The following is a 26,362-nucleotide window of genomic DNA, read 5'->3' as shown; positions in this document are numbered from 1 at the left end:
GAACAATGCCCTGCGAAGGAATCTGCCACGCCGAGTGCTGGCAGCAGGTTCGGCAGCCGAAGTCCCTAGCACGGCAGCCAGTAGAAGCGTCACCATGCCGACGGCACAGCGAGCACTGTGGCGTACTCCTTCCGTTGCGAGTATCTGTATTCCAGCGACCAGGCCGAGAAGTGTCACCGTGGCGGCCACGAGTCTCCACGATTCACGGGCAGCTTCGGAGAGCGTGACGGTACGATGGGCGCTCTTTCGCGAGAAGAATGTTTCGTGGTCTAAAACGACGAAGGGGAAATGAAAGCCAAGGACTTCGATATCTGTCATGACCGCAAGCGCGTACCCAATGTCAAACCTGTGAGTGAACGTCCCGTGCAGCATTCCTTCGGGCGACGACACCTAGTGAAAGTCAATGGAAACATTTCTCTCATTGAGCAGCCGAAAAATAGTCCACGCTGACGGGTGGTAGCAGGAACCTTGGTTGTGCCCGTAAAAATTGCCCTTGGCGCACGCCACTGCCAGATTCTGCCCGGCGAGCCGTTTTACTCCTGCTCGATGAGCTTCCGTATCCTGGAGCACACCTCTGCACAGAGGATCTGGAACAGCAGACGATGTATTAGGCCACAATGCTTGATGTATGACGGTGTCGTTCGGGGCAATTAGACCGACCGCTTGGCAGGTTAAGAGAGGCGGCCAAGGGCTGAGCGGGTGCGAGAGGATCTCGGAACGAGGTCGAACGAAAAGCCAGGACACGCAGTGATGGTCGAGTCCCGTAGCGTCCACAAGCTTTGGTATATCTCCCAGAGGCGTGGTGGGATCTGCGCCAACCAGCAAGGATCTCTTGCCTTGTATGAAGTTTTTGGAAACCTGCTTAATGAGCCGGGTCTCTGGGACAAGCCAGGTGGTCACTGTTCTACCAAGCAGCCGGGCAAACAGGGCGTTTGCTTCGTTCCCGTGCTTTTCGAGAGATACAAGCATGACGTCTGCATTTCTGTTTGATAGGGATAACAGGCTAAATCGCTCGGCCCCATTTGGTGTCGCTTCGGTGGTAGCTCCAAGGCTGGCAAAAACAGTTAAAAGCATCAGTGATGGAGACATTCCTGCATGAGATGCCGCAGCCGCCGGGATTGTGCTCACCGCAACGCCTGTGCAGACCTGTGCAAGACACTATAGCTTTAGGCCGCGAATGGGCGTCAAGGATATCACCCCCACCGCGACCGCGGAATCACTGCCGTCTCTTGTTCGTTCTTGCTGAAACCTGGTGGTGAGACTGAGTGAACACCAACAAGCCGTCTTCACTTTATCGTTGCCGAAACGTGGCGCCCAGGAAAGATACTGCACACCTTATACGACCCCGATTAAACAACCGCGTTTTAATTGGGCTCATTTCGAGCATTTTCATTCACTGTCTGCACCTGAAATGATCACCGCAGCACTGGCTCATAATTACTGTCCTTACGCCTATTGCAGCCTTCAAAAAAGTGCTGCCGTCGTTAGCGTACACCTTAGTCAAAATCGTCTGGACCTTCTTCTGCACGCCATGGTGTGCATACGCAGCCACGAAGTGCTGTGATGACCAAATACGCTTTTTTTTTGTGCGGATGTTAAACTTGAGCCGGAAGATACGTTGGTTGAAATCAAGACAACCAGAAATGGCTAAATATGCCTAATTGAAAAACAATGCAACCATCACGACTCGTGACCCCCAGTAAACGACGAGAGATCGATGATTCCTAATTTCATTGTGCAGATTTGTGGGACACACCTTTGTTTGCGCTCTCATCAGAAGACGACAGTACTTAACGCAACGTTGTTTGACAGAAGTCTGCCAGGGCAATCGTTCACTGGCCACCGAACTGATCTTTCTCGCCTGTGTTGAGTACTAGGGCTTTTATTCTCCGTTTAAAAGAGTCCTCGCTGACACGTTTTTCTGCAATAACTCCTGTTTCGGTTTGGCGTAGCCTATAGCGCTGACGTGATTTCACTAATTTGGCTTCATTTCCCATACGTACGTGATTTTACCGACTATTGTGAAATCGCAATCTTCTAACGGCGCAGTAGCGATGCGATCGACAGCTGTCTTCGTAATGACAATTGCATAAATGTACGTCCGCAATAGCACGACAAACGCTCGCGGCACACCGCAACTAGTAGAACGTGCTAGCATTGACACGGTCTAATTTTGCGGGCGCCAATTTGCCAAGGTAAATACACCTGGCTGCTTGCATAGGCGCCCATACGCTGATAACATGGCGGCTCATCGGCGGTTCATAAGACTTACCGCCGTCTGTTTGACGGAGGAACAATTCCGACGGGAGAAAGACTAAAGCAACGTCATATCCGTTAAAAACAAAAGTGACGTCACTTTTGTTCTCAAAGTCGCTAAATTTGTTTTGGTGGCTGGCCATGAAAGCCGTATCGTCCAGAGCTATTCGACTCGACGTCGTTTTTAGCCTGCCCATAAAGCTATGCAGCAAAAGGTCAGCCTTACGTGTGTCAAACTCGCACGCCTGCACGAACATCGTATTTCTTTTTTATGCGAAGCATATTACGAGAGCTCAACCCAGCTCCTCAGGCGCGGCGGTGTCGCCTTCAATACCACGTGACACCGTGACGTCACGACAGAGGAGAAACGGGGCTCCAACTCGCGCCGTCGCTCACGGCGTCGCGGCAGCTGCGCTTGCCTCTGCTAGACACACGAGGTGAGATGCCTCCTGGAGACAGAGCTGCTCGTTGGAATGAGAAGCGAAGGTTGCGGCGTGCTACAGAGACTGATTTTCTAGGTGGCTTTGGCTCAACTCTTGCAAGATGGGCTGGGTGGGAATCGAACCAGGGTCTCCGGAGTGTGGAGACGGAGACGCTACCACTGAGCCACGAGTACGATGCTTCAAAGCGGTACAAAAGCGCCTCTAGTGAATGCGGTGTTGCCTTAGAAACGAGCTGTTTCTAAGGCTCAGGCGTGCGTCGCTTGCTCAGGCGCATATGCGCTCAGGGCATATTATTAAAGCTGAACTGTACGAGCGAGACTCTCTTCACTCTTCAAGAGCCGCCGCATTTGATTGCAAATGACAGTGACCTCCACGGCCGCTTTCATAGTGGGCACTGATAAATATGTATTCATTGTTAATAATATAGGAAGATAGAGTTGCCTTTTCTTTCGTCGCCGCTTGTACATAAAATCGATTAGGAATTTTATTGTCGTCGAATGAATCGAACTGCATCTCGCTTAAAATAAAAAAAATGACAACCATTCCCCTCTGTGAAGATGAAATGGCAGCGAAAGCTGACGGCAATCAAAAGCGCTAAAACGAAAAGTGAAGTGCTTTCGCTGCCATTCCATCGTCACAGATTTGAATGGTTGTCATTTGTTCGATCAGCATTGCGGGAACGTTCTTCGTCGATTGTCGTTTCGCGCCGGTGCCGTTTACATTCTCGTTGCTGTTTCCTCCGGCGCTCCTCGCACACATGTTGTTCTTCGGGTGTACGAACTATACGTGTCCCTCCCATGTATAACACAGCGGTTTTTAGCGACGTTACCTCTCGTGCTTATATACTGCGATAACCTTGACGTCAAGCTTTCTTTCACGGCGAGTGTTCTAATCTGTTCCGCATTTTGACATTTGCACCGCCGCACTACACCCGTACGTGATCACACACAAAGCAAACGATGAAGCCGATTGTGTATGGGTTTTCTGGAATTGGCTATGTGCGTTTCTGTAGCCGTACGCCGCAAAAACTACGGAAGGTTAGTCATATACAGCTTTCGCCGTAAAAAGCGCTATTTGTTTCAGAGCATTTGTTAGCTCCTCACGTAGTCGCCCTTGAATCGCTTACTCCCACAACCATAGAGTTTCTGACTATAACACCTCGAGGGAAATGCGGCGCCAGCGTCTGTGGGAGATTGCTAAGGGGTGCTGTGCCGTCTTGGGAAGGATGGTATACGTGTCTGCGAGGCTTGTGTTCCCTGGTTTAGGGAGATGCTTCGTCTAAAACGTAGATATGGCTATGCAAATAACGCCATCTTAAAGTAAAATCTCCACAAAAGGTTTTTATTCGATCATATTACGTCTTCCCTATACGTTTACTCAGCTACAACGCATATACAAGTGAAGACAGGTAAGAACAGACGACAAACCGTTCCAAAGCATGCGTGAATCTTGTCTGGGGTCAAACTTTATGGGCCCGGAGATCTTTTTCACGTGTCATATAAAAGTACATGCCGTAACAAGTTCTCATAATAAAAAATATTATGCTTGTTGTAGTAATGAAGCTAAAACAAATTTTTACGTGCTGTTTTAGTACAAAATGAATTATTGTACCAGACCGAATGGTGCCTGTCTTCAATATGTCCTGGCTCACCGAGAACATTGCAAATCCGAAGTCATAATATACCCACATTCCAACGTCAGTACTGTCCATGTGTACAACTGTGCAGCAGCGCCAGATTTCCCTCTAGGTGATATAGTGAGAAACTCTATGCCCACAACCACCCTTGCTGATGTCTGTGACAATTGGTTCTAAACAGTCTATCGCCCGCAGCGAAAAATGAAGACGACGAATGCGGTGGTGGGTGGGATGGGCTCCGCATCTTGCTCCGCACAGAAGCCAATTTTTCTTTCGGCGAAATCACCTCTGCCACCAGTTTCATCTTGAACGTCAGGTGTGTGATTTCACCCATAGGAGGTCGACACGGGAACTTAAGGGTCTTTAACTGCTATATTGTGCATTTTTACGGTCACATCAAGTTTCGAACCGGGGCCACGCCGCCAAACCCACCGTGCTAGCGACGTGGTCTGTACAGCAAGGGCTCCGGCAGCCGAGCCGCTGCAGGTGGTGAAGGCGCTGTTGAATGCCGCCACCAGCGAAGACCACCTATCGTCCGCCGGGGCCTCAAAATACGAGGACATCGAAATCCACGAATTCGACTTCTTCTAGCACGCATACTTGAGGACTCCTTCAAGATTATCTTAGTTTATTTCCGTCTCACTTGGGGACTTCTACGGATGCAACACAATATTTAAAAGCCGGAGTTGGCACCTCTTCAAATCAGCTTAACGGTATTTTTTTTGCTCCCGGTCTCTTTAATTATACCCCAATGTTTCTTGCACAATTTCTGACAATTATTCTGTCCATCAGATGATTGGGTCCACAGAAATGTATATTAAAATTGCAGGGATGCTTAGAACTTTCTAAGGACGTGAAGGCGAAAGCATATCTAGATGTTCTGTTGGTTTGCTGCTGAACTTTGGGTTGCATTTTCTGCTGATCTACTGTTGAACTTTTGCTGATCTGCTCTTGAACTTTCTGCTGATCTGCTGTCGAACTTTGTGATGAACGCTCTGTTGATGTGCTGCTGAAGTTTCTGATAAACGCTGTCCTGATCTGGTGTCGCTCAGGTTGGGCGGCTGCCGCAGCTTCAACCATGGATGGATGGATGTGTGTTGTTTAGTGGCGCAAGGGTTAGGTGTGGCCAAAGAGCGCCATGACTGATAATGTTGTGTTAAGCGCTGATTCGTGAGTGGCGATGGTGGGATGTAACACGGCTGTAAAGTGGCCTAAAATCATTCAGTGTCATGGAAGCGTAAAATAGTATATAGCATAAAATTATGATAGTGATACATGTAGTGGTCTGTGGATATAGTACGCGTGATAAGTGATCATGGAGCTAAAATGGAAGAATATGTAAATAGCACTTATGCCTCCGGGGGGCCTTTGAGCCCAAAGGCTGGGAGGCAGGTGCTTTCTTTTATTGCACCTACCGCAGCAGAATCCTCTGTTAGAGGCTGCTACGGATTTCCTGGGGCTATAATATGAAAACTATGTACATCTTTTAAAAATCGAAGCAGGGATTCATGTTTAAAGAGAGGTTCTATACCTATAATCATTTGAGCATGGAGTGGAATTAGCTGCCGATGTGGTAATGGAAAATGCTTTTTTCTATTAGCGTCTAATTGAGTGCATTACAGCAGGATGTGAGGCACGGTAAGTGGCTCACCACATTTATCACACGTGGGTGGATCGCCACCGGACAAGAGGTATGCGTGTGTGCTGTATGTGTGTCCTATCCTGAGTCTGCAAAGTGTTACTTCTGTGTGGCGATTCTTTGATACCGGCGGCCAGTTGCCAAGATACGGCTTGATAACATGTAATTTATTTTCTGTCTCTTTATCCCACAAGCGCTGCCAGAAAGCCCTTAGCTTCTTTCTTATTGAGGGCTTCAGGTCCATTACAGGGACAGTCGTGCAAGTGTTGGAAGCGTTCGCGTGGACGGATGTGGCTAGCTGGTCAGCCAACACGTTTCCCTCTATCTCTCGGTGCCCCGGCACCCAGCATACGACGATATGCTGCTTGGACTCATAGGTTGTGCGTAATGCTGAGTAAAGAGATAGAATTACAGGGTTTTGATATTTCCTGACAGTTTTCAAAGTATTTACGACACTCAAAGAGTCTGGGTATATAACTGCCTTTGGGATATTAGATTCATTAATGTGTTTAACGGCAGCCAATATCGCGTAGGCCTCTGCTGTGAAAATACTTGTGTTAGGGTGCAGAACACCGGCATCTGAAAAGGATAGACTGACCGCTGCGTAAGATACGACAGAATTACACTTCGATGTTTCTGTAAAGAATTCAGGACAGGAGTATTTGTGTTGTAATTCCAGGAAGTACATTCGTATATGCGCGACAGGTGCGTGTTTTGTAACAGCTACGAAAGATGTCTCACAGTCTATTGGTTGCCACTGCCACGGTGGGGGCAGTATAGGAGGGGACATAAGGTGGTATTCAAGCAGTGGAACCCTTGTTTCTTCAGCCATGTCTCTAACACGCATGCAGAAAGGCTGTGCCACTGTGGGCTGGTTGCGGAAAAGTTGACAACTGGACAAATCGTTTATGGTGTAATACGCGGGATGCTGACTGCTTCCGTTCACTCTAAGATAATACATGAAAGACGAATATGTTCTCTGCAGATGTAGTGACCACTCATCCGATTCAACGTACAGGCTTTCCACTGGGCTTGTTCTAAAGGCGCCTGTGGACAGGCGAATTCCTAAGTGGTGGACAGGGTCTAGGATCTTTAGAGCAGTTGGTGTAGCCGACTGGTAAACTATGGCTCCATAGTCTAGTCGTGTGCGTATGAGGCTTTTGTACAAGTTCATTAGACATTTTCTATCACTGCCCCAGGTTGTGCGTGAGAGAACCTTTAAGATATTCATTGTTTTCATACATTTGTTTTTAAGATACTTTATGTGCTGTATAAAAGTTAATTTCACGTCTAAAATTATGCCTAGAAATTTATGTTCCCTGTTTACAGGCAGGCGCTTATCATGCAACACAATTTCAGGATCAGGATGCAGGCCTCTTTTTCTAGAGAAAACGACACAGGTGCTTTTTCGTGGGTTCAGTCTGAACCCGTTCTCATCAGCCCATTTGGAGACCTTGTTAAGACCAAGCTGGACCTGTCGCTCACAGATTGCGGGAGAACTTGATTGAAATCATATCTGCACATCGTCAACATATGTTGAATAAAAGATGTTATGTGGTATGTGTAGACGGAGAGAATTCATTTTTACTATAAAGAGCGTGCAGCTCAGCACACCGCCCTGCGGCACTCCAGTCTCCTGTACAAATTTCCGTGACAAAATATTGCCCACTCGAACACGGAATGTCCGATTTGACAGATAACTTTCGATAACATTGAACATATTTCCGTGTATACCTAAGTGTGAGAGATCTCTCAATATCCCGAACCGCCACGCAGTATCATAAGCTTTCTCCATATCAAGGAATACAGATAATAAAAACTGCTTATGGACAAAAGCTTCACAGATACGTGCCTCGATGCGTATAAGATGGTCACTGGTAGATCGACCCTCCCGAAACTCGCACTGGTATGGGTCGAGCAAATCGTTTGATTCGAGGAAGTGTAGTAGGCGACAGTTAATCATTTTTTCGAAAACTTTGCAGAGACAACTTGTTAAAGCTATGGGTCTGTAGCTTGATACAGAGGAAGGATCCTTTCCTTGCTTTAGAATTGGGATTACAATAGCCTCCTACCAAACAGAGGGCATCTCGCCGGAAAACCATATAACGTTGTAGAGGTAAAGGAGGTTTTTATTGTGTTTCGGGGGGTAGTTGTTTCAACATCTCATATATTATGCGGTCTGAACCTGGGGCGGATGTATTACAACAGTTCAGTGCTGCCTGCAGTTCTGCTATGGAGAATGGTTCGTTGTAAGCCACACTTCTAGCACATTTTCTTTGTAACTTTTGCTGTTCTATTCGCGTTTTGTTCTTTAGGAAGGTTTCGGAGTAGTGCGAGGAGCTCGATATGTATTCAAAATGTGCACCAAGAGAGTTGGCTTGATCTTCCAGGCTTTCTCCATGGCTGTTTACTAAAGGTAAGGAATACGTTTGTTGCCCGTTAAGTTTCTTCACTCTATTCCAGACTTTTCTCTCATCTGTGTAAGAGTTAATGCTTGAGATAAACTTTGCCCAACTCTCTCGTATTGCTTGTGGGCACGTTCTCCTCGCCTGTGATTTAACATACTTAAAGTTTTCCAGGTTTTCTGCTGTTGGCGAACCGCGAAGCAGCGCCCATGCTTCGTTCTGGTTCCTCCGCGCTTGCCTACATGCATCGTTCCACCAGGGAACACGCCGCTTAGAACCAGTGCCGCTCACTTGGGTAATACACTTAGAGGCGGCATCTAGTATAAAAGCTGTAAAATATGTGACAGCATCATCTATGGCTATACCGGACATCTCAGTCCACGTCATATGAGTAAGAGCTCGGTACCGTTCCCAATCGGCTGATTCAACCTTCCACCAGGGGACCCGCGGGAGAAGTTGATCTTGTTTCGTCGTACTTAAGATTATTGGAAAGTGGTCACTGCCATACGGGTTATTAAGCACACTCCATTTAAAATAAGGTAAAAGTGTCGGCGATAAAATGCTAAGATCTATGGCAGAATATGACTTGTTAGCCAGGTTAAAATACGTAGGCTCCTTTGTATTCAAGAGACATGCTCCAGAAGAAAAAAGGAGCTGTTCAATGACTCGACCTAACGCATCACAGCGTGAATCGCCCCACAAACTACTGTGTGCATTAAAATCACCAAGAATCAAATAGGGCTCCGGGAGCTCATCTATTAATGATGCTATGTCTCGGCTGTGAAGGTGATAATGTGGTGGTATATACAAGGAGCAGATGGTTATGAGTTTACTTGAAAGTACGGCTCGAACGGCCACTGCCTCAAGGGCCGTTTGGAGCTTTAAATGCTGACACGCTACACTTCTGTCAGCAATAATGGCTACACCGCCAGATGATGCGACAGCATCCTCGCGGTCTTTGCGAAACGTAACATACTTTCGGAGAAAGTTTGTGTGTATAGATTTTAAGTGTATTTCCTGTAAACACAGCACTTTTGGATTGTGTTAGTGGATGAGTTCTTGCACATCATCAAGGTTTCTGAGAAGACCTCTGACGTTCCATTGAATTATTTGTGTATCCATATTGGAAGTTAATAGGTGCTGTGTGTACAGAAACAGAACTAGTGAATATGGAAATTACAGAGATTAAAAACAGAGCCCTTTCGAGGCCCTGTAACGGGAGTTCTGCCCTTTCTGGAGCGTTCGAGGGAGCCTCGCCGCTCCTTAGGCGTTTGGTGCGCCTTGAGGACAGGTGTTGTGTTCATTGCCTCTTGTGAGGCGCCGGATACGTGCTCTTGCGAGCGAGAAGTTACGAGAGAGAGTCCTGCCTTGGAGGACGAGACCCCTGCGCCCACCAGCCCAGAGGTCGATGGGGCACCCTGCGGGATTCGGCTGCGCCGGCTTCAACCATAGCCGCTCCCTACCGACGGCGGTTACGACGAACGGCAATTCGAGCGGCTCTAGCCTCTTACGCCGTGGCGTACTTTCTCGTACTTCGATGTAAACAGGGATCCCTGTTTACAAACTTTACACCACAGTGTGCTATTCCATCTCTCAGCCCATTTCTTGTTTTTGGACTTCCATGACAGCTGACGATGACGGAATAGGGTAAGTGCCCCTTGTTGTCCTTTGCCCATATAGCAGTCCTTGGAGACAGTCAGTACAGATACCTGAAGGAACATTTTCCACCAGGCCCACACGCGCCATACATAAAACACCTTTGTGGGGCACAAACATCAGATATTCTACCGCTAGTATGTGATACGCCAGTTGACACCAAACACTTTATTATCAATGTAGGGACAAACAACCAAAGAACACAAAGCGCCGCGGACACGATAGAGTCCATGAGCGACGTAATAAAAGCCATTCAAGCCGCTCGCCCAAACGCACATATAACCATAACGACTGTCGCTCCCCGCCTACAAAACAAACACCGCCCACTAATCTACCAAACTAATGCACTCATGAAGCACAATGAGGAGATTAACAAGCTAAACTCACTAATTTTCAACTTAGAAATCGTCCATAAGAATGTTGACACCATGCACCACGCAGAAATACACGAAGCACCACACGAACACCTAGCTTGAGACGGCTTCCACTTGAACCGCAGTGGAATAGAGCTAGTTTCCCAACACATCAAGTCCTTTATTAAGGACAAGTACAGAAAAACTCTTTTAAATTCCACCTCAAATACCACCTCCACCAATTCTGCGGAGCGTGCAACCGCGTACAACACAACTGCGACAGTCACTTCGAGAACACAGGGAATACAGACAGTGGAATGTGAAAAGAACCAGAAGGCACACACAGCACCAAAAATGACATCAACCACAGTGCAAACAGACACAATAGCAACAGACAACAGAAAACCCACCACCGAAGTCTACACACAGACCCCCACACGCCTGCCTGCACACACACAAACTCAAACAGAGACCGAGATTGAATTAAGCCAGGCATACGATAATAAACCGGCCGAACAGAAAAACACCCCACGCAAATCTGCCCGCAAGAAGACAAGTAAATGACAGACATCGCAAATCAATAGCTCTTCAATGCCACGAAGCGCCGAATTCCTACAGGCTAGAAAACTTACCAAAAAACATGTGAGCTACACCTCCCATCTGAAAACCTACACAAGCTGCGCAGAGAAAAATATAATTCCTAAAGGTCTAACACTCAAGGCTGTACCACCTCTAGGAACACTCCCACCACACCATCGCGCAAACTGGTAAACAACATTACATAATGCCTCACTTTCACTTTTGAATATCCTCAAAGAACACTGCGAAGAGCAAATCGAAACTTTTAACCACAGACTTAGGAACATACCCCTGACACCAGATGAGAAGAGAGATTTAGAACATTACGGCGAAAAACAATCTAGAAAGTTGGTTCAAAAACGAAGGAAAAAAGCAAATTTTAATAAAAAAACAACCTTCCAGCCAAACAGCCACCACACGCAGACAAGAGGGACCTCGAGCTTAGAAGTACCAGACAGGAAGGAAATTTCCACAGAACTAAACCGCTCCAATGTTATAGACATTTCAAAAACATTAAGTCAAAAAGAAATAGCCGTACTCAGCAAGGGCTTAAACTTTTGCCCCACGGACAACACAATAAATGAATTCGAGCTTCACAAGGACCTCTCTGAATTCTCCCGACGAATGCGTATCCGACACTTTTTTGCAGACACACCAGACACCGGGACGACACCACTTAGAGCCCAATCCACTCTGACTCCCGAACCAGAACAAGCCATAGAACTTGACATATATCTTAAAACTATCACTAAAGAAATTATAAGCCAATCCAAGACATCGAAGCGACCTAAAAACATAACTGCGTCGGAGAGTCATATCATTTCAAATCTGAGTTGCCGGAATGACATTGTTATTAAGGAAGCAGATAAGGGTGGAAGTATAGTTATTTGGCAAATAGAAAAATACAAGCATGAGGCTTACAGACAACTAAACAACCCAGAACATTACCGCAAACTAGATAACGATCCGACATTGTCCTATACAGTGACAATTACCAACAGGCTGAAATCACTTTTGGCTGATGAATTGATAACACCATCAGAATACAAATTTCTTAAACCAAGCAACAAAACTGCCGGACGTTTTTACCTCCTTCCGAAAATTCATAAAATTCCATCCGCTGAACTATACACCGCTATTATCCCAGGCCGTCCGATAGTATCAAACAACAACACCCCGACAGAGAACATCTCCACATTCCTTAACCACTACCTTGGTAACTTGCCGAAAACACTTCCGTCATTTGTACAAGATACGCCCCACCTGCTGAGAATTATAGAATACATTAATACTAAAGGCAGACTACCCCACAACACAATTCTCGCAACACTAGACGTCACGGTGCTGTACACCAACATTCCAATCCCTGATGGTTTATCTTCGATAAAACAAACGCAGTCTAAACACAGTGCACAACACTCTACTGAAGTCTACCTGTCTCTCCTTGAATTAGTTCTAACACATAACTACTTCGAATTCGAAGAGAGTTACTACCTACAGATACATGGTACAAGCATGGGTGCGCCTTTTGCGCCAACCTACGCGAGCATATTTATGGGGATTCTAGAAACAGATTTCCTATCGCGCTGCACTACCAAGCCCCACACATACCTACGATACATAGACGACATACTCATAATCTGGGGACATTGTCAAGACAGTCTAGATAAATATGTAGCCTTTCTAAATTCTGTTCACCCAACAATAAAATTCACATCAGAATCCTCAACTGAGCGCATTAACTTTCTGGACACAACAATATACATTGACAATGGTGAACTAAAGACCACGCTGTATAGGAAACCTTTCGACAAACAACAGTACCTAGAATATACCAGCCACCATCCCAGACATTGCAAACAAGGCATCTTTAAAGGCCAAGCCACACGACTACGTCGCATTTGCGTTGAAAACCAAGACTACATAGATAGACTCGATCACCTTAAAGAAACGCTATCAAACAGGAACCACCCAAACAGTGACCTTCAAACAGCTTACATCGCTGCAACCAAACTTGATCGAGCCGAGGTCCTCAAGCCCCGCCCGAGGATCACAAGAACAACAACGCCTCTTCTTACTACTAAATTCTCAAACGCACTCCCAAACGTGAATAACATCCTAAGTAAATACTACCCGATTCTCACCAGCAACCAGAAACTTAAGAAGATTTTTCCCGACCCTCCCAGAGTGGCCTACAGACGCAACACTAATTTTAAAGATGTTCTTGTGCACGCCAAACTACAGAAAAAGAAGAAGTTGGGAACCAATCCCTGTGGCCGCCCCAGGTGCTCTACATGCAAACACATTCAATCTACTACTACAGTAAAAAGTACAGCGTCGAATTACACACACAAGGTAACTTCGGGTTTCACCTGCACATCAAGCAACGTAGTCTACTGTCTAGAATGCGCCGCTTGTAGCAAACAATACATAGGTGAGACTGGACAACAAATTAATACAAGACTCAATGGTCACCGCGCGGACACAAAACACAATTTACCCAAAGCAGTAGCCAGCCACTTTAATGAGCATGGACATATGTTTGACAAAGCAAGGCTCTATATACTACAAACAAATTTCCGTTCCCCTCGCGAAAGGAAGTATACGGAATCATATCTCATACACAAGTTTAATTGCCTACACCCGGCAGGAATTAATTTGGCACGAGGCAACTTAGAATCTTTAAAAGCTGTAACCTAAATCTGAAACTCTCATATCATCAACCAATACACAAAACACATTAGGCCACCAGCCAACTTTAATTCTTAACCTCACCTACTGTTCCATTTCGACAAAATTTTTTCCTGCCTACTACTCAATTTAATGTACTCTTTCAGGTTTTTACGTCTATACCAACTGTACGATCCCCTTCTTTCATGTACACTTGCCCCCGCCCGCTTCTGCGCGCGTCACCCTCCTGTTTGTTATACCGGTTTCGGCCACCCCTCTCCCTTCCCTCCCCCCTCCCTTTTTCTTTTTAATCTTTTTTTTCTTGAAACCCCCTCGACAACACATTCCGAAGTCATTATGCCTCTTTCGGCGCCTCAACCCAGAGTATCGCCATCTCTGGATGCCGCCGTAACGACACCTACGTTAAACGCGTGGGGCAGTGCCCCTTGAATGACCATGCCGCTGCCTTTCAGTCACCCCATACATTGCACCACAGACTCCTCGTCGCCACCTTAACTATTCCAAGATTACTCGACGTATTGCTACTATGCAAGTCAAGTCACTTTCAACTCACGTTTTTTTTGTGTGTGTCTGTTTTTTCTCTTTTTTTGTCTTTTGTGTTACTCGCGCACTGACCGCTTGACCAGCCGTTCTAATGCCTCAAAAACATGCCGCCTACGACTCCCACTGAATACCTCCTAACCTTTCGCATCCCCAACACGCTCCCAAGCCCCCGTATTTCTTAAAGATTTCATTTTTCTCTTTCTTTTCTTTCACTCCCCCCCTTTTTTTGTCTGTCTTGGTGCCGCCCTGGCTTCCTCCACTCCCCCCCTTTTTTTTCTTTTTTTCTGCTTCTATTTCTTTTCTTTTCTCCCCGCATGCCCACTCTCACGCTCTTGTCCCCTCGTCTTGAGAATGAAGTTCACAGACGTCGGACGACCGCGCTTGTTTCCTCTTGTAATCTCTCTCTTTAAAACCAGCCACCAGCGACAACACCCGCACGTGACGTCACTGCACTAACCCTTTAAAACTAACATGCCGAGGATGACGAGGCCGCCTTTGACGAAGATAGGTCCTCTTATCGAAACGTTGGCCAGCCTGTCTGAGGCACTTTATCCCTGTTTACAAACTTCATACCACTTCAATCTCGTAAAGTTATACTGGCGCCCGTGAATGTCGATTCTGTCGTCTTAACAACAAAAGAAATATCGGAATCACTTGAAAAAATTGCTAAAGTACTTGCGCAACGTTTCAAACATAAATTTACGTTAGGCCTACAGAAACTTCCCTTGGGAGACGACTTTGAAACAGTAACAGCGACAGAGCTTCAAGGCATTATTAGTTCATTACCGACGTCAGCCCTCAGTCCGGATAAAATTACAACAGGAATGCTAAAAGTTTTATTTTATTATGCGCCTCAGGAGCTCCTAAACATAATAAATTTCTCTCTCAAAAACGCATGGGTTCCAAGAGAGTGGAGAATAGCTAAAATTATTCCATTATTAAAGAAAAAATCAGCTGGACTTCATACACAACATAAGACAGATTTCTCTCACTTCCAATGACATCAAATTAACAGAAAGAGTTCTTCACGGCCTCATAACAAATTGTATGCAGGATGATACCCTACTCAGTCCTTGCCAGATTGGATTTCGTCCCGGGCACTCGATATGGTGCGCCCATGTAGATTTAGAGCGCCGCATTAAACTTGCTCGCCGCAAACGAGAGTACTCAGCTTTGGTGACGCTAGATGTATCAAAAGCATACGACTCTGTAGAACATGGTATTCTATTCGATAAACTTCAGTCTACAAATTTCCCTAAATACATAACCGCTTGGATCTATGAATTTATAAGAGATAGAGAGTTTTATTGTTACCAACACGGTATTTCCACTTCCAAACACAAGCAGACAAGAGGTGTACCACGGTGTTCCGTTCTTTCCCCTATGTTATTTAACATTTTGCTAAGCATCATTCCTTTGACTCCGGAAGTACGTGTTTATGTTTATGCTGACGATATCGCATTTTTTACGTCCGCAAATATTATGCATTCACTACAACAGTCGTTGCAGAATTACTTAGGAATGCTGGATGCATGACTAGAGGGGTTATGTATGTTGTTAAATATTAGCAAAAGTGCGGTATTAGCATTCCTATTAACTGCAGAGGTACATATATCTTTACAATATCGATAGGAAATCATTCCCCAATTTGACAAAGTCAAGTACCTTGGTGTCATCTACGATGGCAAACTCACCTGGCGCAGTCACATTGAATATATTAAAACAAAGGCAGAACGAGCCATAGCTATGCTCCGCCGGCTCAGCCACCGACGCTCTGGACTACGCAGATATATCTTACTGATGATCTGTAAAATGTATATTCGGCTCATATTCGAATTCGGGCTGCCTATTATTTTCCGGTGGTGCCGCCTACAAAATTAAACCTCTGATACTCTAAGAAAGAGAAGCTCTACGGTCATGCCTTGGGCTACTTGGATTTGTTGCCAACGTTGTTCTTTATCAGGAAGCTCATATACCCACCCTAGATTGCAGATTCCGCATACTTACAGTTCAGACATTTTTAAAAATTTATGACTTTTTAAAAAGGCGTACTCAATGTATATTTATCACTGAACCGCCTGAGTTTTTCCAAGTATCGTGGTAGAGATTCCACAGTCCTCAGGTAATATTCGTACAAGAACAGTTAAAAAAATTGGATGTGTCCCTACGCCATGTTTACCATTCAAATGATGCTTTACCAGACCTCAAAATTCAGTTCGATGACATATTTCCAAATCATGCTAAACTATTACCAACGCGAGATTTAATTAATATCTTAAACGGCCACCTACACCAGCTAACCACTGACAATATAATAGCTACGGACGCTTCTGTGTGCAATGAGAAGGCAGGAGTGGGGATCTTCTCTGAATCTCTTCAGTGGTCTTACTCCCTTCGCCTTCCCGACTTCACACCTATATTTCAGGCAGAATTATTAGCGATCATATTAGCATTACAAAAACTGCCCCAAAATGACCCACTAGCTGTTATTGTGACCTACCCGCTATCTGTATGCACAGCACTAACTGCATTTTTAAATTCAGCCATTCAAAGAACATTTCGTTCGATGGTGCCTCGGCACTTACAAAAAGTACGTTTGGTTTGGGTAGCGGGACATCATGGGTTGCACTTGAATGAAATGGCTGATTCACTCGCTCGAGCTTCCCTGAACGGTCCTATCATATCTGTTTCGCCGACATCAGCTTATGTCACCGCGGCTAGGTACAGAAATTTCACTATATCTCAAAACTCTGCAATATCCATTCTAACACCGTCTTCTGATTTCCACCACCTTTGCTTCCCATGGAATACTAATTGGTGTCCTTCAAGGCAATTGGAAGTTTCTTTTACAAAATTGAGAGGTCGCATAACTCCTTTAAATTTTTACTTACACAGGTCTGGTCTCGCTATGTCCCCTCTATGTTCTTTTTGCAGTGCACCTGAAACTATCGAACAATACTTTCTCTCGTGCCGCCGCTTTCTAAGACAAAGGAAACTATTAGAATACTCATTTACCAAACTTGACCTCTCGCTAACCTCGCCAACCATTCTTGCTTTTGGGGCGACTTCACTGGGATCCAGCCACAGGGATGCTTTTCTGGCTGTTTAGAATTTTATTAGAGACACAAAAAGAGTACCTTGCTGAATTTCTAAAATTATAATTTAAATTATTTCATTTCTTTACGTTTACTTATTTTATCGAAATTCCTAACAATATTTATTACCCTTCTAAATTATAGTACTATCGTCCTACGGTCCACTATAAAAATCTAGTTTCTCTCTACTTCTAACCATACGGAAAACCACCTGCGTCTTGGCCAATCCCCCATAGTGGGTACGCGCCACTGTCTGGGACACAAGACAAGACAAGACAAGACAAGAGAACCGACATTTTTTTGTAACCAGTGAAAGAATACAATAAAGCTGAGTGGCACAGTAGCAGCGCAAATAGAGTCACAAAATGCAAGCCGTGCACGCACAAAAACTAGAATGTAAGTATCCGGAACAGTACCTGTGGCATGCACTTGTTTTACGTATAGTAGGAATGTTTGGTGTGTTTCTTGCCAAAACGTGTCGTAAGAGGGCCATATCACATGAGTTCACTGCGCACTTTTCAAATGGTTGCAAGTCTTGTGGTGTGCATTTGTGCCAGAACGATAATAGTCATCTGTCTTGCTTGCGTTTCCTTTCTTGAAAACTCGGCCCTTGCCACTTTCCTGTCGAGAATGCTGTGTCACACCGATAACGCGCAAACCGTTCGTGACTGGGAAATACCGGGCCCGCAGCGTTAAAGGAAACGCCAGGCAAGACAGATGACGATTATTATTGTGGGGCAAGATAAGTCCCAAAGAACGTAATGTTTTTAAAGAGTGCAGTCAGGGCGTAGTCTTGGCGTAGACAATCGGTGCAAATTGATAACAGCAAAGTGCGAGTGTGGATGTTTCAATGCGCGCCGCCGACAGCCTATCCACACTAACGCTGAGACAGTGTTGCCCACTCTAGCTCCAGTTTGTGGTCAGTGGAGGGTTTCAAGTAAAAGTCCAGGAAATGTCTGGATGCAATCTTGTGCAGTGATTTCAACACACGTCATCTTCCAGGAAAGTCAAGGTAACATTCAGAAAGTAGATGGCGTATCTTGCTTTGAGCTACGGTCTTTCCTTTTGACTCGGACTTTTTTTACTCCACGTGCACAGACGCTTCGCTGCGCAATCTGCGCAATGCTCGCGATGGGTGGACGAAAAACATTGATAAGCACTGCGAACGTCGCGCCACTAAAATTTCAATCACGAGAACGACACAGTTGAAGACTTGCAGAACTGCGTACTGCAAGAAAAATCCGACCAGGTCAAATTCAACACCGTCAGGTATATCACCGTCATTGCATTCGGGATAGTCTTCGTTTATCAGGCGGCCCTCTTGAATGGCGTGAAAAAATCTTCGCAAGGGCCGGTACAGTGCCAGTGATTTATGCATTGGGAAACCACTTAGGAGGACCTTGTAATGTTCTTTGAAGAGTCCTACTTCGGGAACTTGATGTCGCATATCGCACGGTTCTTCAAACACGTGGTAACAGACACGCTCAGGACTCAGGGCACAACGAAGGCAGTCGATGAAATCGCGCTTGAGCAAGTCTTCCTCATCGTGGCGTTTGAACGCCGTTTGTAACTTGGATATGAGTGAGACTTCCTTCGAAATGTTAAGTAGTAGGTCACCGTGCATGGCCGTGCGGAAGGCGCAGCAAGGGGCAACTTCGTGACCGTCGAGGGCATCTTCCAGCTTTCGAAGCGTATCGATCCGGTTTCCAGGCTGCTTAAGCGTTACTTTCGATGTGAGCTCACTGCGAAAATACGGGGAAAGCGGTAGAATCGCCATGAACCACACATAGAGTGCTATTCCAGCTATGGCACGTCGCGAAACTCTGCTTGGCTGTGAGACTGCGGTTGCCAGGACCGCTGCCAGTAGTAGCATAACCGTGTCGGCGATGCTCCGAAACGATAGACGCTCACTGTTCTCCGCTTTGGCTAGCACAACTGCTACTAACAAGAGAAGTGCAAAGACCGATGAGAAAAGTCGCCAGGAACTGTAGACCACTTCGGAGAGCGTGACGACGCGGTGGTCATTGAGTCGTGAATAGAACGTTGCGTGGGTGACAAATATAGTCGGAAAGTCCACATCCACAGCATCAGATTCGTGCAGTTTGACCGCAAAGAACAGAATGTCCCATTTGTTAGCAACAGTGCCTTTCTTTACAGTCATGTAAGTTGTAATGTTATCAACTAATTTAACGATGACCGACACGTTTGCTTCGCGCAGGAACTGAAGAAAGCGTTCGAGAGAGGGATGGTTGCACGAATCTCCATGGAAGCCATAATAGAAGCCCTTAAGACAGGCCACTGTCAATCGCTGCCCAGAAATATGTTTTAAACTGGGGCTCTCTATCTTCAACTTTAAGCGTACTTCTCCTTCAGAGGGATTATGGCTTACGGATAATGTGAGAGGCCATGCAATGCGTGTCACTTGTGTGCCATTCAGTGTCAGGAGACCGACAACCTGACATGGGAAGAGAGTGGGCAATGAATTTCTCACATATGCCTGGGTTTCGTAGTGGAATCTTACGAACAGCCACGTGGCGCAGATATTTCTAACCCCGACCGAGTGAAAAAGCGCTGACAAATGTTCGAGGCGAGCGCTGGGATCGGCAACGACCACTATAGTTCGTTTGCCTTGAAATTTGTTCTTCTGGAGGTAGGAGAGCAGCTCTCTGTTCGGAACGTGCCACGTGGTTGCCGTCCCGTCGAACAGGTGCGAGAACATGGTGTGTGTTGCTTTCCATGGCTGCTTGAAGGAGACTAGGATAATGTCGGCTTTTTTCGTCGACAGAGATGACAGCTTCGCAGTTTCGTGTTTCTCCACGGTTGGCTTACAGGCTACTTCCGGCCAGAATTGAAGCGTTACGAGAACTATTGCGGTCATCGTCACTGCGCTCAGCGCCATGTCGCCACGATAGTATTGTGGACGTTGGACCGAGAAAGAGGCAGAGGGTGTTGCTTTCTGCACTGTGTGAAAAGGGTCTGTGGGAACCGTCACTTCAGAAAATTTAAGAGAATTGACTTCAGATGTGGCATTCGATAGATTTTGCTCGGGTGCCTGGTTTCTGCGATGGCCTTCGAAGAATCAACCTATCCGAGGTGTCCTGTTGTAGTCGACGTCAGAGGAAGCATCCCTAGAGTGCTTAGTGACGTTGCTACAAGAAAAGCGGTTCCGTCATCCTCCGTCACCCGTCATACGAAGATTCATATGGGAACGGCATGTGCATGAAGCACGTCACATACGCATCGTGTCTTCGGCACTCTTTCGCGTGGAATTCTCAAATGCAGTACAGTTGATTGGCAAGGCGGAGACGCCGCGTCGATACCAGTCGGCGTTTGTGCTAGGCCGAAACCCGCAATAACCAAAGCGCAGTAGCGAGCTGCGGTACCTTCAAGTCTACGCCGCGTCGTGTCACGCATATTCTATTCAAGTCTACATGAAATTGCAGTATCACAGCATGGCGTGTCAAGTACGTCAAGCACAAGAAAAGCAGGACCAGAAGCGACAAGCGTGCAGCCTGACGGCGACAAAAGGATGTTGTCTCAAACTTCTAAAGCAATCTGGTTCATGTATACGTGATCAGGTACACAGAGAAGTTGGGCACAGAAGTTGGGCGTATGATGCGGCCGGCACGCAAGCTCAGCATTCGTCCACCGCTTTTCAAGTGTCTTCGTGATATTTTCCCTGGAAGTAATAAAGGACGTAGTTGCGCGCAGAATATGTCGTTTGGGGACAAATTGATGTTTGGGGCGTACATATGCACAAGGAATATATCAATTTTCTACGCTCCGAGCAGTTGGCTTTCTGTGTGGTAAGTGCAAGAGGCACTGCGTAGTGCAGGTTGCTATGGGTGCAGGCAAAGTGCCTTGCGTCACTCGAAATTGAAAGTGATGGTTGCGAAAGACTCCAAAGAACCCGTGATTTTAGCAGCGGTGAGGAACCCGTGTGAGGGGGGCGCGCGCGCCCATGGAGAAGGAGTGGTGGTATTGGCAACGACACTGGCTGACAGGCCGGTAAAAAAATGAGTTGAATGAATAGAATGCAGTTGCAGGAGTAGAGCGTCACCACATGTCGATCGAATATTAACTAGTTTGTTTTTATTTCAACGTACTGCAACCCGAAAGGACTGTTGAGAAGCCTGTAGAGAGTGCAATGTTGTGCAGAATGTCCTAACTACAAGTGATTGTTAAAGATAGATGGATCGTTTCAAACGAACAAAAACAAATTGTTCCATGTCGGATTCAGAATCCAGCAGTGATTTTTTGTTGGTTACATTCACTTAGATAGACACAGTCAATTCGCTAACTCTAGAACGACCCTTCGAGTAGGCAAAATGTCGGTTAAGAAGTTATGGAGAGTCATAAGAAACATCGACACGACCGTATAAGTAACGCCTCGCCGATCGCAGCTTCTAACATCGTGTATGTGCCGCTAAACATTGGGGTTAAACAAACATTCGTTGAACCAAAGCATGGGAGAAGTTGGAGACAGGATGTTCACTGGTAAATAACTAGAAAAAGCAGAGGTACGTTACGTAAAGCTTAGCTAGCTCATGCAGGCTTGATGTCAATGTTTTTTCCCACACAGTTCAAAGTGTGGCGACAGATGCGATAATAGGAATGATGATTTATTGTCATACTCTTTGAAACGGGCCGGTCACAAATAGCCTCCTTGAGTTATTAGGGCATGCTATACGGCTTTTCATTCTAACATTTTTGCACACATTATCCGTTATCTCCGTAAGGGGGATGTCTGAGAAAAGTTAGAAGTGTGTGTGGAATATAGTTAGGTGGCTGTGTACCCGTTACAAAAGTTCTGGTAATTACGCCATGGAGCTGTAGATATGGGGCATACCAAAGAGTATCTATGCGTTCACTCCAATATTAGGATAGATAACTGATGATCAGTGAAGTTGGCTAATAAAAGACGGACTCACCAGAGCTTACGTTTAGAACCTGCCACACGAATCGCCATCTTTGGAGGAGAAACTTGCTTTACGCGAGCGTGCTGAATGTGCGCGAACAATATAACATCGGTCATTTCAACAGGGCAAATTGGCCTGGCCGGCGCCGCTCGAGTACACGATCGAGAGCGTCGGCATCGGCGATCTCCACGTCACCTTCTCACCTTCGACGGACGTGTGGAAATACGTGCGCGACCGAAGGCGGAAGCTGGACCGGAGGGCGGACCACGCCGCCTTCTTCAACGACCTGGTGAGGGTCTTCCGAAACGGAACGGAGGGTGTCGCCGTCGTCGACGACTTCGAGGGGACGATGCTGCTGGAAGAGGAGCACATCGACGCCATCGTCGGCTCGGCTGGAGTGGGCTCGGGCGATGCGGAAGCCGTGATGTCGGACTCCGGCGACGTCTCGGCAGAGCGCTGGCACCTCTCGCTCGCGGAGGTGTTTTCCGAGCGAGCCCTTTCGGGCAGCCCGATGGTCGCCTTCTTGGCCACCGACCGAAGGTGGTTCGAGCGCCTCCTGAAGCTCGTCGCGTCCAACGAGTCGAACGCGGTGCTCCTGCTCGGATGGCGCGCCGCCCAGGAGGCGTCCCAGTACGGCAACCGCGCGCTGGCCCTCGGCTACTACCGCACCGAGGAGCGGCCCCTGAAGAGCTACGTGGTGCACTGCTTCGACCTCTGCTCGGATCTCATGGGCCTGGCGTCAATCAAGGACTACGTGGCCAGGCACTTCACCAAGGTGCTTCTTCCCCCACGGACGGGCTCTTTTTTATTTTTGCGTGCACGCTACGTGGTACGGATGAGAATAAGAAGCTACGAAGGGTATAGTTGTTTTCGGTCACAATCGTATGAATAAGTGGACAATGAAACCAGTGCAAACGCCAGGGAAATGATTTATTTAGAGACACTAGGGGCGGGATGTAAAACCAAATAGAACGGGACAAAAAGATAACTTGTCGCAAGTGGGAACCTGCGACAATTAATTGCCGGGCGATTTGCCGCTCTATATAGGCACTTTATTCGCGGGTTTCCTTCATGCTTAAAAAAAAACACTTTTGTGCAGCACGTATTGAACAACAGAAAGTTGTAGCGGGAGTTTTTCGAGTTGCTCTACAATGTTCACATTCACACTTTTAATACTTTTCATCTAGTCAATATATTTGAGAGGCTGATTAATTAAGACTGTCATGTAATTAGGCGTAATGAAAAAAAAATTAGCATCTCCAAGCGACGGAAAATAAAATTACCTTGGTTCTGACCAGCTACTTTCCCGCTGTGCAAGTCCTCCCCTCCCCCCCCCCCCTCCTCATTCGTCTTTACTACGGATAATGCCCTATATGTGGTCTTCGACATACGCATGGCACTGGGTCACTGTGCGCTCTTCGGTAATAAAGCTTCTCCGTGAATTCTCTCGCTGCAGGCCATGCGCGACGACGTGACCCACATCGCTCAGTTTATCCGGCGCATCTTCTTCGAGAAGCTCACCGACAGCGTCTACGACTGGCAAAACCTGTCGGTGTTCTGCAGCCTGTTAGACAGCTCGCAATCGCCGTCGCTGAATGCACAGTTCTTCCAACTGCCCACCCTGGGCGCGAGCTTCCCCGAAAACCTGCGCCAGGTCAAGGTACTCCTGCAGGACAAGCCGGACGTCGCCGTGGCCCTGTACGCGCACCACCTGTCCTCGGAGCTCTACAGCCGGAGTGCCTACTACTTCCGCAAGCACAAGGACCGCTCGGTGGCCTATGCGATGCTGCAGCTGGTGCTCAACTTTCCCTACTACGAGTCGGACACCCCGCTGGCAGTCAGGTCTGAACGCCTTGCGATACTTGGCTGCCGGCATAACTGGAACGATAACCGTAGTCCGGGATCTGCCCAGCACGATCTCTACATGTTACTTTGTAAACAAGGAGTCGTTTTATGTATGCAAGCACAAAAGGAACTGGGACGCCTATGCAGTTGTCCGCAATGTTCGGGAATTAATAATGTCGAAACTGGTGGCATACAGGGAATTCGTTTAAAGTGGATCCACCTTGCGAACTCCACGGCTAGAGTTTGCATATTGGAATGTGGGGCACAAGGTATTTAGTTAAATCCCTAATTAGCAAATTTTTGTTATATAGTCGATTATATATTTCAAATTCCTGTGCAAGTAGTGCCCGCCGCCTCGAGTATAGGCCACCTCATGAGCTAGAATTGGGCTATCTTCCATTGGTAACCTTTAAACTTTTTTGTAAGTGTGCGCTGAAACACCCGGTGAACCATACATAGATGTATTTCTCTCGCATTCACCGCTAACTGACCAATGAATTTTTTTTCAATGCTTCGTGAAATGCTCCTTTTGATGAGGAGTGTCACGTGAGATGTTTGACACCCTCAAACGGTCTTATGGGGTGCAGGTACGGTTCCCTGGGCACCTCGCTGGGGTCACTCACAGCCGAGATCTTCGCCGAGGCCCAGAAGACAGCCACTCCACCGGCGATCCTCGCTTCCCTCGAGTGCGCTGCTCAGGACGGCGTGAGCTCAGTCGCGGTGATGGCCGGCATCCACATGGCGTACAGGGTGTTTGTGGAGCAAATGCGAGAGGCGTCCGGCACCGAGAAGCAGCTGCCCGCGGCCGCTCTGGAAGACCTGAGCCCGGGACAGTTGTTCTTCTTTGCCACCGTGTACCACCACTGCGGCTTGGACGATTTGACCAAGGGCAACAAGATGCTGCGACTGCTCAGCGGCTTCAGCGAGGCCTACGCCTGCGCCAAGGAGAGTCCGATGCGAGCAGCGGTGTTCTGCAACCAGCTGGTCTGACGGGGCAACGGCTGCGCTTTGGGACAACGGCAGAATGTGCTTGGAAGTTTTTCCCCAGTTTTCTATTTTGTTTCCCTTCACGGTTCCTTGACGTCTTTGGAAGTCTTGTGGCCGTGTTAATTTGTACTTTACCCTCCGTTTCGAAAGATTGGTGTCTTGGTGTTTAATAACTTTTACGACAACCAACGTTATCGAACTTGTACGAAGGCTTGTTAATTGCTCCTGTAGATAGCGTTGCTATTTCTTTAGCAGTGTCGCTAGCTCCAGGCGTGTCGATGCGATCTGCTAAATTAACCGCAGTTTCGGTCGACGCGAGCCACCGTTATGCTTGTGCCTACAGTTGTAGACTGCCACGGTGTTCGAGCTTTGCGGGGTATACACGTAAATCTTAATGCGCGTCAGGATGTGCGTAGAAATAGTGCAGAGGAGGAACTTTTGATAATCAGTTCCAGTTCGTCGCAGATACCACTGCTGGCTGACGGGTCTGTGGAAATGATGTCCCGACACTATTAGCTCGACACACGAGCTGTGCGAATAGGGTGATTTTAAAGAGTACGAGGTGCCCTTTCTTTATTATTCTTTTTTTTTTGTGATGACTTGGCCTGCTATGGTGAAGGCTACGAGACTCAAGTTTGTGCTTTACGCATCTATTTTCGTGATGCTTCTGTTTTTGTGAGTCTAGTGGTGCCTGTCACTGGGATCTAAAGCTGCGCGTGCTTGCTTTGCAAATTTCAAAACACTACAGGTATTTTCCACTACACATGGTGTAGCGACGCAAACGTAGCTGATGTCTTTGGTTTGTTCCTTTGCAGATGCGTCCTCTCATCCGAGAGCATAGAACTGTCAGCTCTTTAAGCAACGCAGTACAGTGTGCTTGGAGATCACTGGAATGCGTATTTCTTGCTCGGGGTCATAGATGATATGAGAGTGGCGCTGATGCTCCGGGGAGTTGCCACGTCGCTTAGTGCAAGAATGCGCAGCAGACGGAGATTGTACGGGCCGATTATGCTGCTGCATTCGGGCAACCATTGCATGTTTACGTCTATGCGCTCCTGTCTGATCGAACCACGCTCAGTGATGCCTGCACAGCCCACCCCGACACACTGCGCACCATTCCTGCTGTTTCTGTCCTGCAGCTTGCCATTTAAGGCCGTCTGCATCGACGGCCGTCTGCATCGATTACTCCACTGGTTGCGGCACAAAAATGAAATCTGCAATATATTGGAGTTGTGTATTCCTTTGGAAAAAGGAAGACTGTTCACAACATTAACCCACCATTTTACATAACTTGTATCCTACAAGAGCGCAGTCT

The 26,362-nt window shown here is 46.9% G+C and overlaps 1 protein-coding gene across 1 annotated transcript; it reads left to right on the top strand.

The window, feature by feature from the left end:
• Positions 1-20,748: 20,748 nt before the first annotated feature.
• LOC135908611 (uncharacterized) lies at positions 20,749-25,050 on the top strand. The gene is made up of 4 exons (XM_070525588.1): positions 20,749-20,760; positions 22,340-22,990; positions 23,672-24,057; positions 24,648-25,050. The coding sequence occupies exons 1-4, from the start codon at positions 20,749-20,751 to the stop codon at positions 25,048-25,050; spliced, it is 1,452 nt and encodes a 483-aa protein (XP_070381689.1).
• The last annotated feature ends 1,312 nt before the right edge of the window (positions 25,051-26,362 follow it).

The sequence above is a fragment of the Dermacentor albipictus genome, chromosome 9, assembly GCF_038994185.2.
Source record: "Dermacentor albipictus isolate Rhodes 1998 colony chromosome 9, USDA_Dalb.pri_finalv2, whole genome shotgun sequence".
Taxonomy (NCBI): domain Eukaryota; kingdom Metazoa; phylum Arthropoda; class Arachnida; order Ixodida; family Ixodidae; genus Dermacentor; species Dermacentor albipictus.
The sequence above is the reverse complement of the archived record's forward strand: the minus strand, read 5'-3'. Positions and strand labels throughout refer to the sequence as shown.